Genomic DNA, 16,397 nt, shown 5'->3' on the forward strand with positions numbered 1-16,397 from the left:
CATTGTCTTGTGACCTCAATGACTTTGATGTTTTAATGACATGGAGACTATTTCTTGTTGACACTGAATGGGCCAAAGCAGGCATCTACGTAGCACAGCAGATAGAAAGTACCACTTCAAGTAGGAAGGTACAGCCTGAAGGATTTTTAAGATGCCCTTAACTCTGCTGATGGATCGCCAAGAAGGTTGATTGCTGGCTTCTTGGGAGATGGAGAGGCAACAGATACTGGTTATACCAAATTCAGAGACTGCCACAGTGACAGTAAAAGTACAAGGGAATCATCTCATGTTTGCTTATCCACCTCTGTACCAGCTTATCATGAGAGGGCTACTCCAGAAAACAGTAAAGGAATATGAATGGATATATACTAACACATCTGATGAGCTGATGAACTGGGAACTACTGGCAACTACTGGCTGATGATGTTCAATACTTTGACTACTTCTTTATCCCATTAATCATGCTTTGTTCATGTATCAAGCCCTAAAGGTTTGAACAAAGAAAATCCTAGTGCAATCTGACATGAAAGTAAATGTGACAAAACAGTATAGGATACTAAAGGGTAGCAGGAAATGTATCACTGGACTTGAACAAAGTAGTTTTCAGTTAAAAGTAGCTTTGACAAGTCTGAGAAAGTAGAACAATAGAAACATTGAAGGTGGGATAACTGTTGAGTGGACAGAATTGTGACCCTCAAATAGAGGAAAACAAATGGAAAAGGAGATAAAATGGAGACAAGAAAAATCCAAATGAAATACAAAGCTATCTTTTATTGATAAAAAAATGAAAATAAAATAAAATGAAAAAAGGAAGATGTGATACATTTTCAGCAGAGAAAAAGAGTAAGTCTCTACATGATGTATCTTAAACAACAGCTGTAATGGTAATACATTCTGAATTTTGCAGTGAATTGAATTATAATTTTTTTCTTTTAATTTGTTTTCAATGTTTTTTATCATCTGACTACATTTTATTTGACTTTTTTTTTTTTAAGATTGTAGATTTACTCACTGAAAACTGAATAGTTCCCTAGCACTGTATGTAAACTCTTTTCCTACAAGCTCTGAGCCTAAGAATATTATGAATAGGGAAATCAGATTCAAGGAGCGTGCTGGAAAACAGTGAAAGGGAAGGAGAGAGGTAGGATTAATCATGTAACCACCTTCCCATTTCAGACTTTCAAGGTAATATCATTCATGGGAAAAAAGCTATTACCTCTATCTTTAGGTATAATTCAGGACTAATTAAATCAGTCCAGAAAGGGACTACAAACACAGTTCATCTCATGTCAGAATGGTCTGGAACAGGGTCTCTTTGAGGTTTACGTATGTGTAAGTCTATCAGTGTGGGTTTTGTTCCAAGATTTCTTTTGACAGAAAATTAGTCCTGACTAGATCAAGCCAAATGATTAATCAATCTCATTCTCTGACTGTTTTCAATTTTATGTGATTTTCCTAAGGCAGGGATCACTCATTCTGAAAATTGGCTAAGCATCTTGTGGACAGGCTCAATCATTTGCTATCTAAAGAAACCATTCATCAGCAGTCCACAAAGCAGGAAAAATATGGAGATGTTGTTCTGAGCTCAGTAAGAGTTTGGAACAAGACACAACCACTTCACAAAGATGAAAAATTTTGTCACTACTGGAGGGCTGAATCCATGGGGAGCTGAGTACCTTTGAAGAGCTAAAACCTGACTCACATAAGATACGGAGTTCCCAGCACACTGCTCCTGATGAATGTTTGTATGCTGATTCAGGAGGGCTACCCACCCACAATGACACAAGAGCTCAAGGGAAGCTGTTAGCTAGGAGCCCTTGCTTTTTGCAGAGGGAAAATTCAGTGCTCTGTTGTATTCTGAAGGTGTGAGACAGTGGCTCGTGAGTCAGCCTGCTCCACCAGGATTTCCTGCAGGAACTCTGCTGCACATGACCCCAGCTGGCATAGTGTTTCCTGAGAAAGTGGTGGAGGGCTTCCAGGGACCCCTGACACAGAACTTAGCCAGCTATTCCCATGAGTTTTGTCAATATTATGTAACTATTCTTCCCTTTGATAGTTTCTTATAACTGTATATCCATAAGGCTCATGGATCTTTCTTAATTTTAATAAAACATATACCTGAACAAATTTAAGAAGCCTTAAGCTTGTTCTGGCACTGGACTTTTAGAAATCAATGAATAAATTGGTAATATCCCTAAAAGTATGAATGACATTCACTATAGCAGTTGAGTTTTATTATGCTTGTCTAATACACCAACTGAGAATGATGCTTAAACAAAGCAGTCCTTAACACTTCGTTAAAAAGACATTCACGTGATCCAACTCTTCTAAAATGAATACACAATTTTTCTGGGGCTCACTGAGGCTGTGGATAATTATCCTTCCATAGAACATAGAGTGCCAATAACTGTGCTTTTGAAAAACTGTCAAAGTACAATTCATAAGGCTGGACACAGCTGAATTCAGCCTAACATTGTCAGTTACAAAATCCTCGAAAACATCAAAAAGCAGAGGAACTACGCCTCTGTATTTACACCTGCCTAGGACTAGCACACTGTTTATGCAATTTTACTCATGCTGACTTGCTGATGCCTCATGGAAAAATTTGGAAAAAACAAAATGTTTTATTTACTGACAGTTTTGGTGACTATCATAATTTTTCTTTTTATCCATTCTTTGTGTCTAGGAAAAGCTGGCTAGAAAATACATCTGATCTTTCAAGATTCATTCTGCTCTAACTGTGACATCTCAGTTATGGTCTTCAGTGTTTCCATGAGGCATCAGCAGGTCCAAAATAGAAATGAAATTCTATTTATATGGTAGACATTACTGGGTCCTTCTTTTGAGTAAAGGGTCTACTGTGAATTTCAAAAATTACATTGTAATGAGTAAAAAACCCAACTTGTGAAGCCAGCCCATTCTAGATTTGTCCTATTCTGGTGCTGGACTAACATTAGATTGTCAGGAGTCCAAGAAGAGAGAACGACAAAGTCACTCACATGTCTTCCTTTTGTTCTCACCTACATCTGGCAAAAAATGTCAGACTACAAAATCCACAGACGAATTCTCTATTTTTTCCCATTACTATTGCAGCAAAAATATCTACCAAAACAAATTCTCTGCTGATCTAACTTTGGCCTAGCTTGGATGGACCATGCCTCATCATGAAAATTAGTATAACTTCAATGACCTGCCCATTCATTCATTCATTTGCCTTCCTCTTCCTGAGACTGACAGTCCTGATACCTTCTGAGACTTGTAAACCGGTCAGCGCGAACAAGTACTGAGTGCATTCTTCCAGGTGTTGACAATTAAGCAGTACACAGATCAAAACTTGTGATGTCTTAAGAAACCACTGATTTGGACCTAAACTTCCATTAGCAACTACTTTAATTATCTTGACCCAGAAACATCCAACAGAAGGACTCCCAGTCATTTGCTTGCAAAGAAGACATTTCTACCAGATTTTTACTGCTCAGGTAGACTACCTCAATGCTATATTCACAGAGAGTTTTTTTGGAAAAGTGAGCTGGGAAATTTTTCTTCAAAGCTCCTCTAAATCTTCCTCTGAAAACTGAAAAAAAATGCTTCTGAAAGTTTTTAAATGAACATTGACAAGCAACTTCTTTAAATACAGACACATTCTCCGACTGACTTTCTTGCACCTCTCTTTTATCTTGTATAATACTGAATGGATGACATATTTCATTCCACAAGTTGACAATGTTAAAAATGTGCTATTCCTTCTAGTTTTAGTATACTGCAAAGCCACTGATAGCTACAGGCACTATGAGCGATATATGACTGAAGAAAAATGAGATTACTGCTGATAAGGAACAAGAGACTTTCATATCTTAAAAGAGTCTGAAATCCGGCAAATATGATCCCCAGCAGCAGATGCCCCTCGGACAGACAATGAAAGAAAAATGGTGGAAAAGTACTCGTTGTGGCTGGTTGTTTCCTTCAGCCAGAACAGCAGCGAAATTAAGTAGCTCTAGCATACTGTCTGCATGAAGAAATCCTACCTCTCTGGCAAAAACATAACCCAAAGACAACTAACAGTCTAACAAAATGAGTAGTAATTTTCCACTATGGAAAAAGTGATGTTACTGTAACTGACCTTTGGTAAAATAGTTTTACTCTGAAAGCGTTGCTCTTTCGCAGGCTATCATGCTGTTATTGTCAATGTTTATTGTAATAATGATCAATTTAATGGAGGTGTAGTACCAAAGCCAAACCTCAGGCTGGAAATACTGTATTAACGATTCTTTAACAAAAGGAATGAAACATATGCAAATGTGAAATAGCTCATTTCTCTGTCTATTAATGTGTCCCTGGAACATGAATGAACATAATTTAAAGATGTCAATATTTCATGCTACAGTGCAACCCTTACCTTGTATCCTGACGATTTGATGTGCACTCCTCGCTTGGTCAGTGTAGATTTCATTCGGATGAAAAAAGAGCGCTCTAGAGTGTTGTCAGTGGTTAGTAAACTGGGGCTTGTAGATTCCACTAGGGAATAGAAAAAATACATATAAACATAATTTAGATTTTATACATCCCCTCTAAGCTATTTTTCAGGTGCAATCCTTGAACTCACTAAAAATAAATGACTGATGGGTGCTAAGAGTGTTGTAATCAATTTACCTCGTTTAGAAAATGTTTACTTAGCAAAAAAAATTTGAAAAATATATGTATAGTGAGTAAGTCTCATTTTCAAGCTATTTTCCCATAGAATTTTTAACAGAGATTTGTCTCATTAACTCTTTCTTGCACAATTTTGTTACAACTGGAGTTATTTTGTTAGGGCGTGGCATTATTTTAAAACCTGTGGAGTTCTTCAGTATTTTGTGAAAGGGAAAGTCTCACTGAGGAAGCAGTTCTGTCTGCTGAAAGAGGCTGCAAGTTCTGTAGGTTTTTATTCCCTAGTCTCCACACCCTGCTTGCAGTGACACCTAGGGTGAGTCACTGCTGGTTTTGAGTGCCTTGGTTTCCCCATTACTGAGGGTTAATTATCAATAAAGTACTGAGCAGCCTGAAGACAAAAATGCTCAAGCAAATGACACATATTATTATTATTATTGTCATCACCGTCATCATTGTTAATTATCAGTGATGAATTGGTCATTAATGAAATGTCTTTGTAGTCCATGTGAAGAGGTACTCCTTGCTTGAAACTATAGCTCTCACCTGTGCTTCTCACCCCATCAACTGCAACCACTTAAAATAGTAAATAAATACTCTTAGTATAAACCATGATAAAACAGTGGCTACAACCCTAGTCAGCACTGAGATATTCTTTATACAATCTTTATTATCGCTATTTTTAGCCCTGATAACCAACCTCTCCCCAAAATATTGTTCATGGGAAAATTCTGGAGTAGCTTACAATAAGCAAGCATTATTGGAGATTAACTAACTTTCAGTTTCAATGAGTAATTAACACTGAATAATGTTATTTTGAAATTATTCTGCTATTGTTTTGGAGAACTGACCAAACTACCAGAAGAAAACATCAAATATTTAAAAAGCATTTGTTATGCAGGCAACAGAAACACAAGAACTTGTTTGTGAGCTAAGGATTATATCGAATTGTCCGTGATTTAATGTGGTCACATTGTCTTGTGTTTGTGACATTTCAACTCTATTCTGATGAAATAACTGACAACAGTGCCCCTTTCTTTAGTGTCTCTCTTAAGATTTTTTTTGTTTTAGAGAGCATGAATTCGATGTCATTTTAAATATACAGCTCTTTATCACTCGAGGGAAAAGCAGAGCCATGTTATATTTAGTACTTTCATTTCTTCTGATTAAATATGAATTACTATGAAATTTTTCTCATCATCTAACACGCCATAATACGCCAACAGCTTTTTAATACACTATATAAGCACAAACTTCTGCTCTAAGAGTTTAATTTGCCCCTCTAATCCAATCACATCAACCTTATTTCTCTTATCAGAGATTCCCATTTTGAATTAAATGAGCTCATTAGTTTTAATCAAAAGCAGAGAGATCAAAACTTAAACGTAAATGCTTTAGATCAGAACTGTCAGTCAGCCGTGCAGTTCTATTTTACTAAAACACAAGATCAGAGACCCTTAGAACCAATTTTTTCTTATAAGGGATGCCAAGAGCTTGAAGATGCTATATCTTTTTTTTTTTTTTCTCCCAAGGACAGATTATACATTTAAGGTTAGACTGAATTTAGAGTATTTTTTTTCATCCTGGTGGAAATGGGAAAGTATGCCATTCTACTGTTGTCTCTTTCACATTTATTGGTGCTGGTCCTTGGAGACCTGAACAAATGTGAAGCCATCACAATCCATGCAACAAACCTGTCCTCAAAAAATTCGGCTCTGTTCAGCAATATCATCTCAGAAATAAAACTCTGAAAGGAAAGATATGTCTTTCAGAGTACAGGATAGTGGAACTCTGAAACAGCAACCAGGGTCACCCGGATAGCAGTAGTACTGGTAAGATGAGGATCATAATTAATTATTATTTTTATTGTACTGTACTCTACAGTGCAGTAGTTAAAGAGTACATTAAGAAACCACAGCATGGGTGCTTCCTGCTGTGTGAAGAAATGCTAAAATCAGCTTAGCAAGTGTAGTTGTTGTAGTCCAGCACATTATGCTCTAGCACAGGCAATAAGTACAATATGTCCTCATGTGTTCTAATGGTAATTACCTAAATACACAGAAGTAATGTTAATTAAACACACAATATCTCACGCTCAAAAATGATCAGGCTGTAATGCATATGTACCATTCCCAAGCAACTGAGATTAAAATTTCTCTTTCATACACAGTTTTATGAAAAAAAGGAAGACATCTGACATCTAGTACAGCGTACCTGGCATTGACATTTTTTGGGCTCATGTCACCTTATATCATAAGCTTAACATTACTTTGCTCTTACTATAATTTGTACCAACCTATACATCTCTGTAAGTGAATGTTATAAAATGCATATAATTTATCCAACAGACTGGAACAGTGTCTGTCATATAAATATGTATTCTGAAGTGTTTGATTTTCTTTAACAAAAAGTACCTGAGAGTGTATGTGTGAGATGGGATTAGTTACCTAAAAGTCCAGAACAGCTTATGAACAGCTTTCTGAATTTCTCTCAGGAGAGAACCATTACGGCTGATAGTACAAATCTGCATTCAGAGTTGCACCCACCCATGGTAGGTACTGTAACAACACTAACGGTGATTATGCATGCAGGATTTTAAAAACAGGATGTGTACAGAACACATCCATCGATGTCAGTGAGATTTGCACAGGAATATATGGAATACGGTCCATTATGAGTTCTCAGAAGTTGATTTTAAAATGCCTATCACTCAGTCTTTTCAATTTTTTTCCAATTATGTCAAAGGAAGCTAGCAATCTGAGGAACATCAGAATGAAACTCTGTAGCAATTCATTTTTTCAAGAGGGTTTTTTTTTTAAATTTGTAACTGAAGACCTTTTAAAAAGCCTGAAATAAGCAAGGCCCGCTTTGCTTGATACTGTAGTAACTGATGATGTCTTTTACACTGAAAAAAAGTGCTGCTGGGCTGAATTTACTGAGTCTAAACCTACTGTTGAGTTATAAACCTCTCAAACTGTGAGTTTAGAATGCTAATAATATGATAAAAGTCAATGCTCACTGCGTGTGAATGAACGCACTATACACTGTCAGGCTTAGAAGTATGATAAGTAAGTCTGGATTGTCTTTGCAAAAGAGATAACTCTGTACTCTGTTGGGAAAGCACTCGCCTTTGTGTGTCCTTAAATATCTTCAGCAGATACTACTAAAGGAATAAATCTCTTCTCTTTCCACTCCCAAAGCTGCTAATGCAGGATGAGGTTTCTGGACACAAGGAATGCACTGTCCATTTCAAAGGGCATGAAGCTGCAACCCACTATACCCATACAAAAGTGTCATAACCATTAAAATGTTAACTAAGAGCCACAGAGGCAAACGGGGAGATAGTATGACCTAGTGGTCAGTTCCCAAAATTATTTAGTTATCTCCTCCTAAGCATTTCTTTGTGAACAAGCCTTGTAGTTCTGATCCTCCAATGGGCTTTGCCTTGGGAATAATCTTGGGCCCAGACCCCACAAACCAGTCAGGCACTGTTTAACTTTACCTGCTGGAAGAGCTCTTCTGCTGTTAGTGGAATGTGTGCTGATAAACATGCACATGACTGTTGGACTGAGGTCTGTGGCTCTGATCCTGCAGTGACGTGCAGATGTACTCTGCATCTGTGTGCAGCCTGACTACCTTAATGCTATAGAGCAAAACAATTGTAAACCAATGCAAATAATTGCTATTACACAGCAATAGCACAAGTACTATCCCTATGACTGATTCACAAGCACATTCAAATTCAGATAAACAATTTGTCCCCCAAGAAAAAAGAAGTTCCGAATTTGATTTGTCTTAAATAACGAAATGCTGCCAAAGCAGCCTGAATAAATATTCACCAACATGCATTAAAAATAATTGAGAGGAGAAAAATGCATTGTCACATGCCAAACAGATAAAAGATAGACTTCTCAATCTTAGGAGGACCAGAAGCTACAGAAGGAAAACCAAACACCAACAAGGAATTTGAGGGGATTGGTGAGAAAAAAGCTTATGGTTTAACATACAGGAAATTCTGGATTTGGTAGCATTTCAGGAAGTTTTCACCTGGTTTTCATTCTCTTCCTTGAAAACAGGTGTCTATACAGTTTTTAAGAGACATTCTCAAACACCATCTATACAGCTCTTAAAAGAGAAACAAAATAAGAGAACATTCAAAACTAAGAAAAAGGGACCTCTCTTCTCATGTTATCTGCTACACTTGCAAACCTCTTCCCACATTTTCTTAAAGTCTTATAAACCTTTCATCGGCAACTGAGAATCATTATGTTCAGATTAATAATTAGGTAATATAAATCTATAATTTTCAGTTGGACTAGATGCATCTTTGTAAATGTTTCTATTTCTTCTGTGCGGTTTATTGTCTGTAACCAGGCACTAAAAGACCTTCTAGGAAAATTTAACCTTAAGTAGTTAACTGTCCTGTTTCTTCTCATATTATTGCCTCTTAAAGTGTGTTTTTAATCAGAAAAGTGACTCTCAAAAAAGCACTGTCGCCAAGGTAATTCTCTGTCAGTAGCTTACCGATCAAATTTGGTGATTTTATAAGCTAAAAGACAGATTTTTCTAACTGCTAGCCCAGCGGACACAATTCAAAAGCTTCAAGTTAAGACAATTTATTTCCAATAAGTGCAAGTTCCTAAGAAATTATACTAAGCACTTGTGCAAATGCATGGTTTTAAGTGAAGTGGGTTCAGTCTGATTGCAGGCTGAACATGGGCAAGTACTGGAAGCTAAAGCTACGTCTAGGAAGGTGCTGAAGATTCTTGGACTATTCGGATAAACCAGTTAGGCATATTTATGCACATGGGCAGCCTGCCAGGAGAGCAACCGATGAGCACAGAGCTTGCAATTTCTATAGGTGCTTTCTTGCTCTAGCTGGTGTGCTCAGCATCTTGTAAAATCAAGGACTATCTGAACTATTTAGTTAACATTGTGGGTGGCAAAGAAGAGGCTAGTTCATTCTTTCAAGGCAATATTATTTTTAAAAGGAGCTGTAGGAATAATATTTTTGCTATATGCTGTCCTAGTTATAAACAGGAACTTGAATTCCTGAATACCCAGATTTGGATCTGAAATTCATGGTACTTGTATCTAACTTGGTAAGACTCTTAAAATTTCGGTTTTGCTATTTACTGAAAAGCTGAAGAAGTTAAGAATTGGACCCCAGGCTTTTGGTGACTTAGTTCCCTTCTTTCCTTTACACAGGGGGAATAATGCTGGGTTCTGGCCAAGGCCTTACTGAAAAGGGGAAGGCTCAGGGCAGCTCTTCCAAAAGAAACGGAAAGAAGGATGACTTCCTCTAAAGAATTTATTGCTAGCTAATGTTTTCAGACCAGATAATAAACTGTTCTTTCTTGTCATTCTACCTCCAAGATGAAGACAATTCACTTTTCATGACCTATAAGTCTATTAGAAACTCAAAGGCATAAAAGCTTTAAACCCTATCAGACTTCTGTTGAAAGCTGGTTCTTTTAATGTTTTTTGTTTGTTTGTTTGTTTTCTTTCTTAGCCCTCCAAATTTTCCAGATCCAACAATTGATGAGATAGGCTGGCATCTCAGATTGTTTCAGTTAGGTTGTCATTATATAATCCTTAATTTTTTACAAGTAATTTGACACTGAAAACTTACATATATGTTTCTTTTATATTTTTTCACAATACAAAAATTTATATATTTTATATATATATTTACATCTAGAGATATGATTATTTTTATAATCAAAATCTGTAATTACTAGGCTATGGTCCACATGTGATGGTGCACACTGTTAGGCATAGATGTTTGAAACTGGGAGAGCAAGTGACTAACTCGGACATATACAGTATACCTTTTTAATGTGATAAAAGTATGTGTGTTCAGGCAAAAGTCAAGGTAGCAGTGAATTTAGATACAACAGCCAGAAAAGAGGGAGAATATGTTTAATATCTGATCCACCTTATACACTGTGGATTTACAAGAACTGGGATATTATACACGAATCTGTTGACTTGAGCTGTTTGGCCACAACACAGTGTAGTTAATATTTTTAATTTGCATAGTTAATCCTGACTTTTCAATTTGTTGAAAATTTCCTCCAAAGGAAGTAGTGAAAACACCAATGCTTAACGATATACAATTTAATGGGACAAACTATTAGAAATGCATTAAGAGGAACAGTTCTTCCATTTCAGGGGTGAATTCTAAGTGACCGAAGGCTTAACTCAGTTGCCCACAAATAGGTCTAGAGCGTTCTTGTGAGCTGCCCCACAGTGTCTGAGATGCGTACAGGAATGGCAGTTTCACACAGGACCTCCAGAAGACCCAAGTCTTTCTGGAGTGGCTGATGGATGCCAGGTGTGTCTCAAGTAGCACAAGTTCCCTATTGTTGGGAAACTTAAGCCACTAGAGCCTGGTCCCATTTAAGTAAGCAGGAATACTATGAAAAGTCTTGGAACAAGTTCCTGATTATTATTTTATCATTCTAGCATCCTGTGTGGCCTGTTGCTCAGGGCTTTGGTTGCACATGCCAGCATTCAGTCCGGTATATGCGGTTACACCCGCCTTTGAAATGTGCTTGTGTTATTCCCCAAAATACACCAGACTTAACATTAACCACAGGCAAAAGTAGGCCAGAATTCTCTAAAGGAGCTTAATGCTGTTTTACCAATGGATAAGCAGAACTGTGCATGCAATTACTGGCAATATAAGTTACAGTTTCACATAACTATCATACATACAAAAACAACACAACTTTAACGTGCAAACTACATTTGACTGTGATTGTTAATGCTAGGTTTGCAGGTTTTCACATGCAAACACTACTACATGCATACTATATTTTGGGCACACAAAAGACTACATCTGCAGAGAAATAAGCCATGCTTTGAAAAGTTATCCTGTAGTGTTACGAATAATGAGCTTATCCTGTTTGTTTTTTAATCCAGACTAGGCCCATGTACTGGCTGTAGTTATGTAGGACAAACTAAAGTACAAACTCATTGATAGGCTTTCCCTATCATTATACAGAGAAATTTTTGAATGTTCTATTATCCTTGTGGAACGAAAGTAATCTGAACTACTCTTTATTGGACTAAGAAGTATTACTTTGTTTAATGCCTCTCAAAGCTTCCTTTCTTCTTCTTCTGCTTCTGCATCTCCTTCTATTTCTTCTTCTTCTTCTACTCTAGAAACACGTCTTATCAGGCTATTAATTCCCAACATATGCAATTTACTTCCCATGTAAACTTTATCCCACAGAACTCTTTATATATATACCTGGTAAAATATAGAATGAGTTAGGTGCCAGGATAGACCTATAAATAAAGTGTTGCCAGGATGAAGCTATGAATAAGATTTTTGTTACTCCTATAACATTGAAAGACAGATTTTGCAACAAATTTTGGTAAGTCAGTGATCTATGAAATACACAGAGCTTTTTTGCCTGTTTGAAAACAACATAATAAAGATTTGCTATTAACAGAACTAATCATGGTAGGAAACTTTAACTCTGAAAAAGCCTTTGGAAATGTTGCAGTCTACTGGGCTTCAATCCATTATCTAAACACTCGCAAATGTATCCACATTCATCCAATAGACCGGAAAAACTCTCGAAGAGCTGTTATGGTCTAGTGAGTGAGTGGTACATAAACCGTACTGCATATGAAGCTCAAACTTGCTTCTACATTTTTACATTTAAAGTTAATTTATTTTAAGCAACAGAATAAATAATCTGACCTGGCCTGTCAGCTTGGTTTCATGTGAGGTCAGCAACACTCATACATTTTCAAGGTTCAGTGACAGTCCCAAAGAAAATTAGCACAGCGGTATTGTTTCCTGGCTCTTACTTGCGTTGCAGCAGTTCTAATAAAGTTTGAAACAGATCACATCCAATGGCTTAGGAAAGGTCCTGATGTTAGGAGAGTACAGGATCATAAGTAATAGCACATCTCTCCTCTGTTAGGGAATGGCTACGGAGAAGAGAAACTGGGAAATGAGGAAACAGCAAAGGAAAAAAGGACCCTGACTAGTTTTGAGGGTAAAAACGTCACTGAATTCCCTGAGAGCTTTGTGGGCCTGTGAGGAATACAGGACTGGACGCTAAATCTCCTTTGAGATGTGACTGGTTTCCACCACTTAAATGATCGTTATGTTTACTGAGCAACTTATAAACAATTTTGAGCATTTTGTTTCAGCACAAAACTGCCATTAAATGCTGATGCTGTTCCCCCTCTTTCATGCCCTAGAAGGATCAACTGAGGGGTATTTTTTCTCTCTTGCTAGTTTTCTGCTCTTGCCTAGTAACTTGTGAATCATAAACTGACACTCCAGAGCATAGCTGTGAAAATAACTGTGGTTCAGAGCTGCCAATAATGGCCCACTAAAGTACCTTCCCAGCACATGGCATAAAAAACCCCACAACAAACATTAAAAAGTCCCTTCTGATGTTGCCTAACATTGCCAGCCTGCTTGGGCTTAAAAAGCACAATAAAGACCTTGCTTTCCAGATTTTCATATGCCAAACAGGAGATGCTTTTTGGTGAAGCTTTTCCCTGAGGGAAAGAAGAGCAGCCGTGTTACCTCATGCTGCTCAGTCGACGTTTGGATGATCCCACTCCGGGGGAACATACACAAGTGTCAAAGTCAAGCTGCTGCTAGTGAATGTTTCTGTACTCAGCAACTAAGAAGTAGGGAAGTTCAAGGGAAAAAACAGGGTATCAGAAAGATAGTCTTTGAGAGCACATGACATCCAGCAAAAGCTATTATGCAGCAGCCTGCATATGCCAAGGAACAAACAGTATGAATGCAAAAAGTGAGTGTTTTAAATCTTAGTGGAATACCCCCATAAATATAGCCACTTGAGGAATCTATTTCTTCAGAAAATACCTTTTGTGCTGCTGGGATATTTGGGGGATTCTATTTTCAATACCTGTGTTCTGGATCTAGTGGAGCAATACTTCTATCATGACTATAAAATGGTTACGAGCCAATTCCTCATATAAACCAGTCAGTAACAGTGGGGCTTTTTTATGACAAACATGATGTCAGACAAAGGGCATCAGGACTTAGTCTCTGTACTACAATACAAAATAACAATATATAAACACCTTTGTGAAAGCAGCTTGAAACTCCATGTTTTCTATTAAAAAGTCATGTTCAATCTTCACTGTTGATAGAACAGAATAGCTAACACAGAGAACATTGTATATCAGAAAGGTCAATAGTTATTATGAGCTACAAATATATTTTTTTCCATCCTTCAGGCTGTTTAGCGCATATCACAGCATGAGCAGCTGTCTTCTTTAATGCTTTTAAAATTAGAATCCCAAAGAGGAAGAAAAAATTACATTTGCAATGATTGCTCTTTGCTTTTGTAAGTTTACTTTAATACACTATTTTATATACATGAATCTTCCATGCAGCCTAACCAAGGGGCAGTAACTGGTTGCTAGTATCTACTGGATTGCTATATCAATGTGTATAGAACCCTGCCAAAAAATCACTTTGTACAAATTGTGTAAGCTTGCTGAATAACCTTTCTAGAAAAGTATGTAGCTACTCGGCATATGTTTAAACCAAGCAAGCATACATGTGCAAACACAGACTGATCATTACTAATGGTGAACGCTTACTGGTTTAGCAGCAATAAACACAGAGGACCATCTGACCTACCACTTGCTGTTCGCCCACTGAAAATGGAAAAAAAGGGTGTTAAGATTGTGGCATCATTTGACTTCTTATTTTTTTCAAACACGGCAAGTATCTGGGTTCACCATTGCTAACAATGGACAACTACTTAAAATTGCAAACAGGTTTCCATTCTGTTCTTTGGATTTCAGTGATAACTGAAAATCTCTCCAAACTGTTTCCTTTTCCAAGTTTGAACCTTACCTGGATGTGTGTCGGTGTGTCAAATGCAAACTAGTATTTTATAAATATTTTGAAGCATGGAAGGCAAGAAATCATTTTCCTTATAAAACAACTTTTTAGCTAATTTAGAATGGTTCAATAATAAGAAAACGAGTCAGACTTAAAAACCATATCTTGTCACGGGAAAATGAATATAATTAGCAAGAAGAATGTTCTCCCCATAGGTTTTAATGTTTGGCTCACAGATAACTTCATTACTGGACAGTGGCAATACATATGATGCTAAGCATCATGACAATATGCAGATTCTTTGGGGGATAAAGGGAAGTGCTGAAGATTTTGCAGGATATGTAGAAAGTCCTGGTCTAACGTACCTTAGGAACTACTTTCTCCAGCTGCGTGGCTTCATAGTTCAGAAGACAGTCAAGCAACACTTTTAAAATGCCAGAAAGCATATAATTTCATATACTCAGACAGAATCTACTTCCAGCAGCAGCCTTCACCTCCAACACTCATGTTCCTGGCTGTGGAAGGGGCCCAGCTATCCAGGTTTCTCTATAGCTTTGTCCCATATTAGTACTGCTTCCGTGTTCCCATTACAGTATTTTCTCCTCAGAGCAGCATATATAAATTAAAATAGGGCAACAACATTCCTAAGATATGAGAGAGTTCTTACACAGAAAAGTTAGCATTTATAGATTTCTTAGAATTTACAAAAGAATTTACAAAAAAGCCTAAAATAATGACAAGCACTATTCCATTGAAATTCAAAGAGAGTTGAGAACAGGTATCTCCAAAAATGACAGACTTGAGGCTGCTAAAAACAAATACCTAACAGTAGTTCCAGTAGGCTGCAGCCATGCATTATTCTTAGGAAAAAACTCACTCAAATTATTTGGTGAAAACAAATGTTAAAAGAACCGGACATCTTACTTTTATTATATTTTTCCCCTTTATTTATTTATTTTGCACTGTGGAGTTAAGAAGGTTTTTGACAGACGCAATCAGAATCTGTCATATTACACAGGAAACAGCATTTTAAAAATCAGCCCACAGCACAGGTATTCTGGCAGATTCATCACAAGGCTTGAATGGTAAACACTTAACAGAAGGAATTCTGTTTATTTGCTTTATTTTAACAATGGGAACAATGACTTCTTTTTCCCATAATGCTTCTTCAATTCAAGCTTTAAGCAAAATAAAAGCAAAACCAAGACAATAGGAATAAGATGATCAATAATAATTGCTCTTCCTTTTTTTGTTAGCCCATTTTTCTACCATCTCCAGTGTTTGCAAATTGAGTAACTTGGAGAATGATCATTTAAATACAGGCAGGATATGGTACGATTGGTGAAATTTCCATGGTACAGTATTTCCTGAGTTTTTCTGAGTTAAAATTTTTCTACATTGTATTTTCACAACCCTGGAGTTTGCACTGTTTCTTTTTCCTCCAAGTCTGAAGATCACCCCATGGATTAACAAATGATTGAGGATTCTCTCTTAAAAGACTCTTTAAAAAACTGTCAGAATCAGCCTGAGACAAAGATTTATTATGAACTATTTAAAGGGCTTAATATATGTATCCCCAAAGAGCCCTTGGAGCAAACTAAAAAGGAAGAATGGAATTCTCAAAGAATGGGAAAAATCTCCAATGCCCCACTTTCTTCACACCATGATTACTGTTTACTCAAAGGATAAAATGCCTAACCTGTCACATGAAGTCTTCAGAAGCCATATTACTGCTGATGTACGGTAAAAAACCCCAAACAATGAGCCTCGACAGTAATATGCCTAAGAAAGGCAGCTGTAATTTGCTTTCTAACCTGTTCACTAACACACTAATGTGGATACATCTTGTAGAAAGAGCTGATCTCCTGACCCAGACAGCAATCAAACAACT

At 37.0% G+C, this 16,397-nt stretch overlaps 1 protein-coding gene across 5 annotated transcripts in view; it reads right to left on the reverse strand.

Moving 5' to 3' along the window:
* Positions 1 to 16,397, reverse strand: part of NPAS3 (neuronal PAS domain protein 3) — a 606,658-nt gene that overhangs the window by 53,119 nt on the left and 537,142 nt on the right. For all 5 annotated transcript variants that reach the window (XM_059819747.1, XM_059819748.1, XM_059819746.1 and 2 more), the window contains one exon: positions 4,397 to 4,515. In XM_059819747.1, coding sequence (XP_059675730.1) covers positions 4,397 to 4,515 — 119 coding nt within the window. The remainder of the gene's footprint in view (positions 1 to 4,396; positions 4,516 to 16,397) is intronic.

Source organism: Gavia stellata, chromosome 7, assembly GCF_030936135.1.
Source record: "Gavia stellata isolate bGavSte3 chromosome 7, bGavSte3.hap2, whole genome shotgun sequence".
Taxonomy (NCBI): Eukaryota; Metazoa; Chordata; class Aves; order Gaviiformes; family Gaviidae; genus Gavia; species Gavia stellata.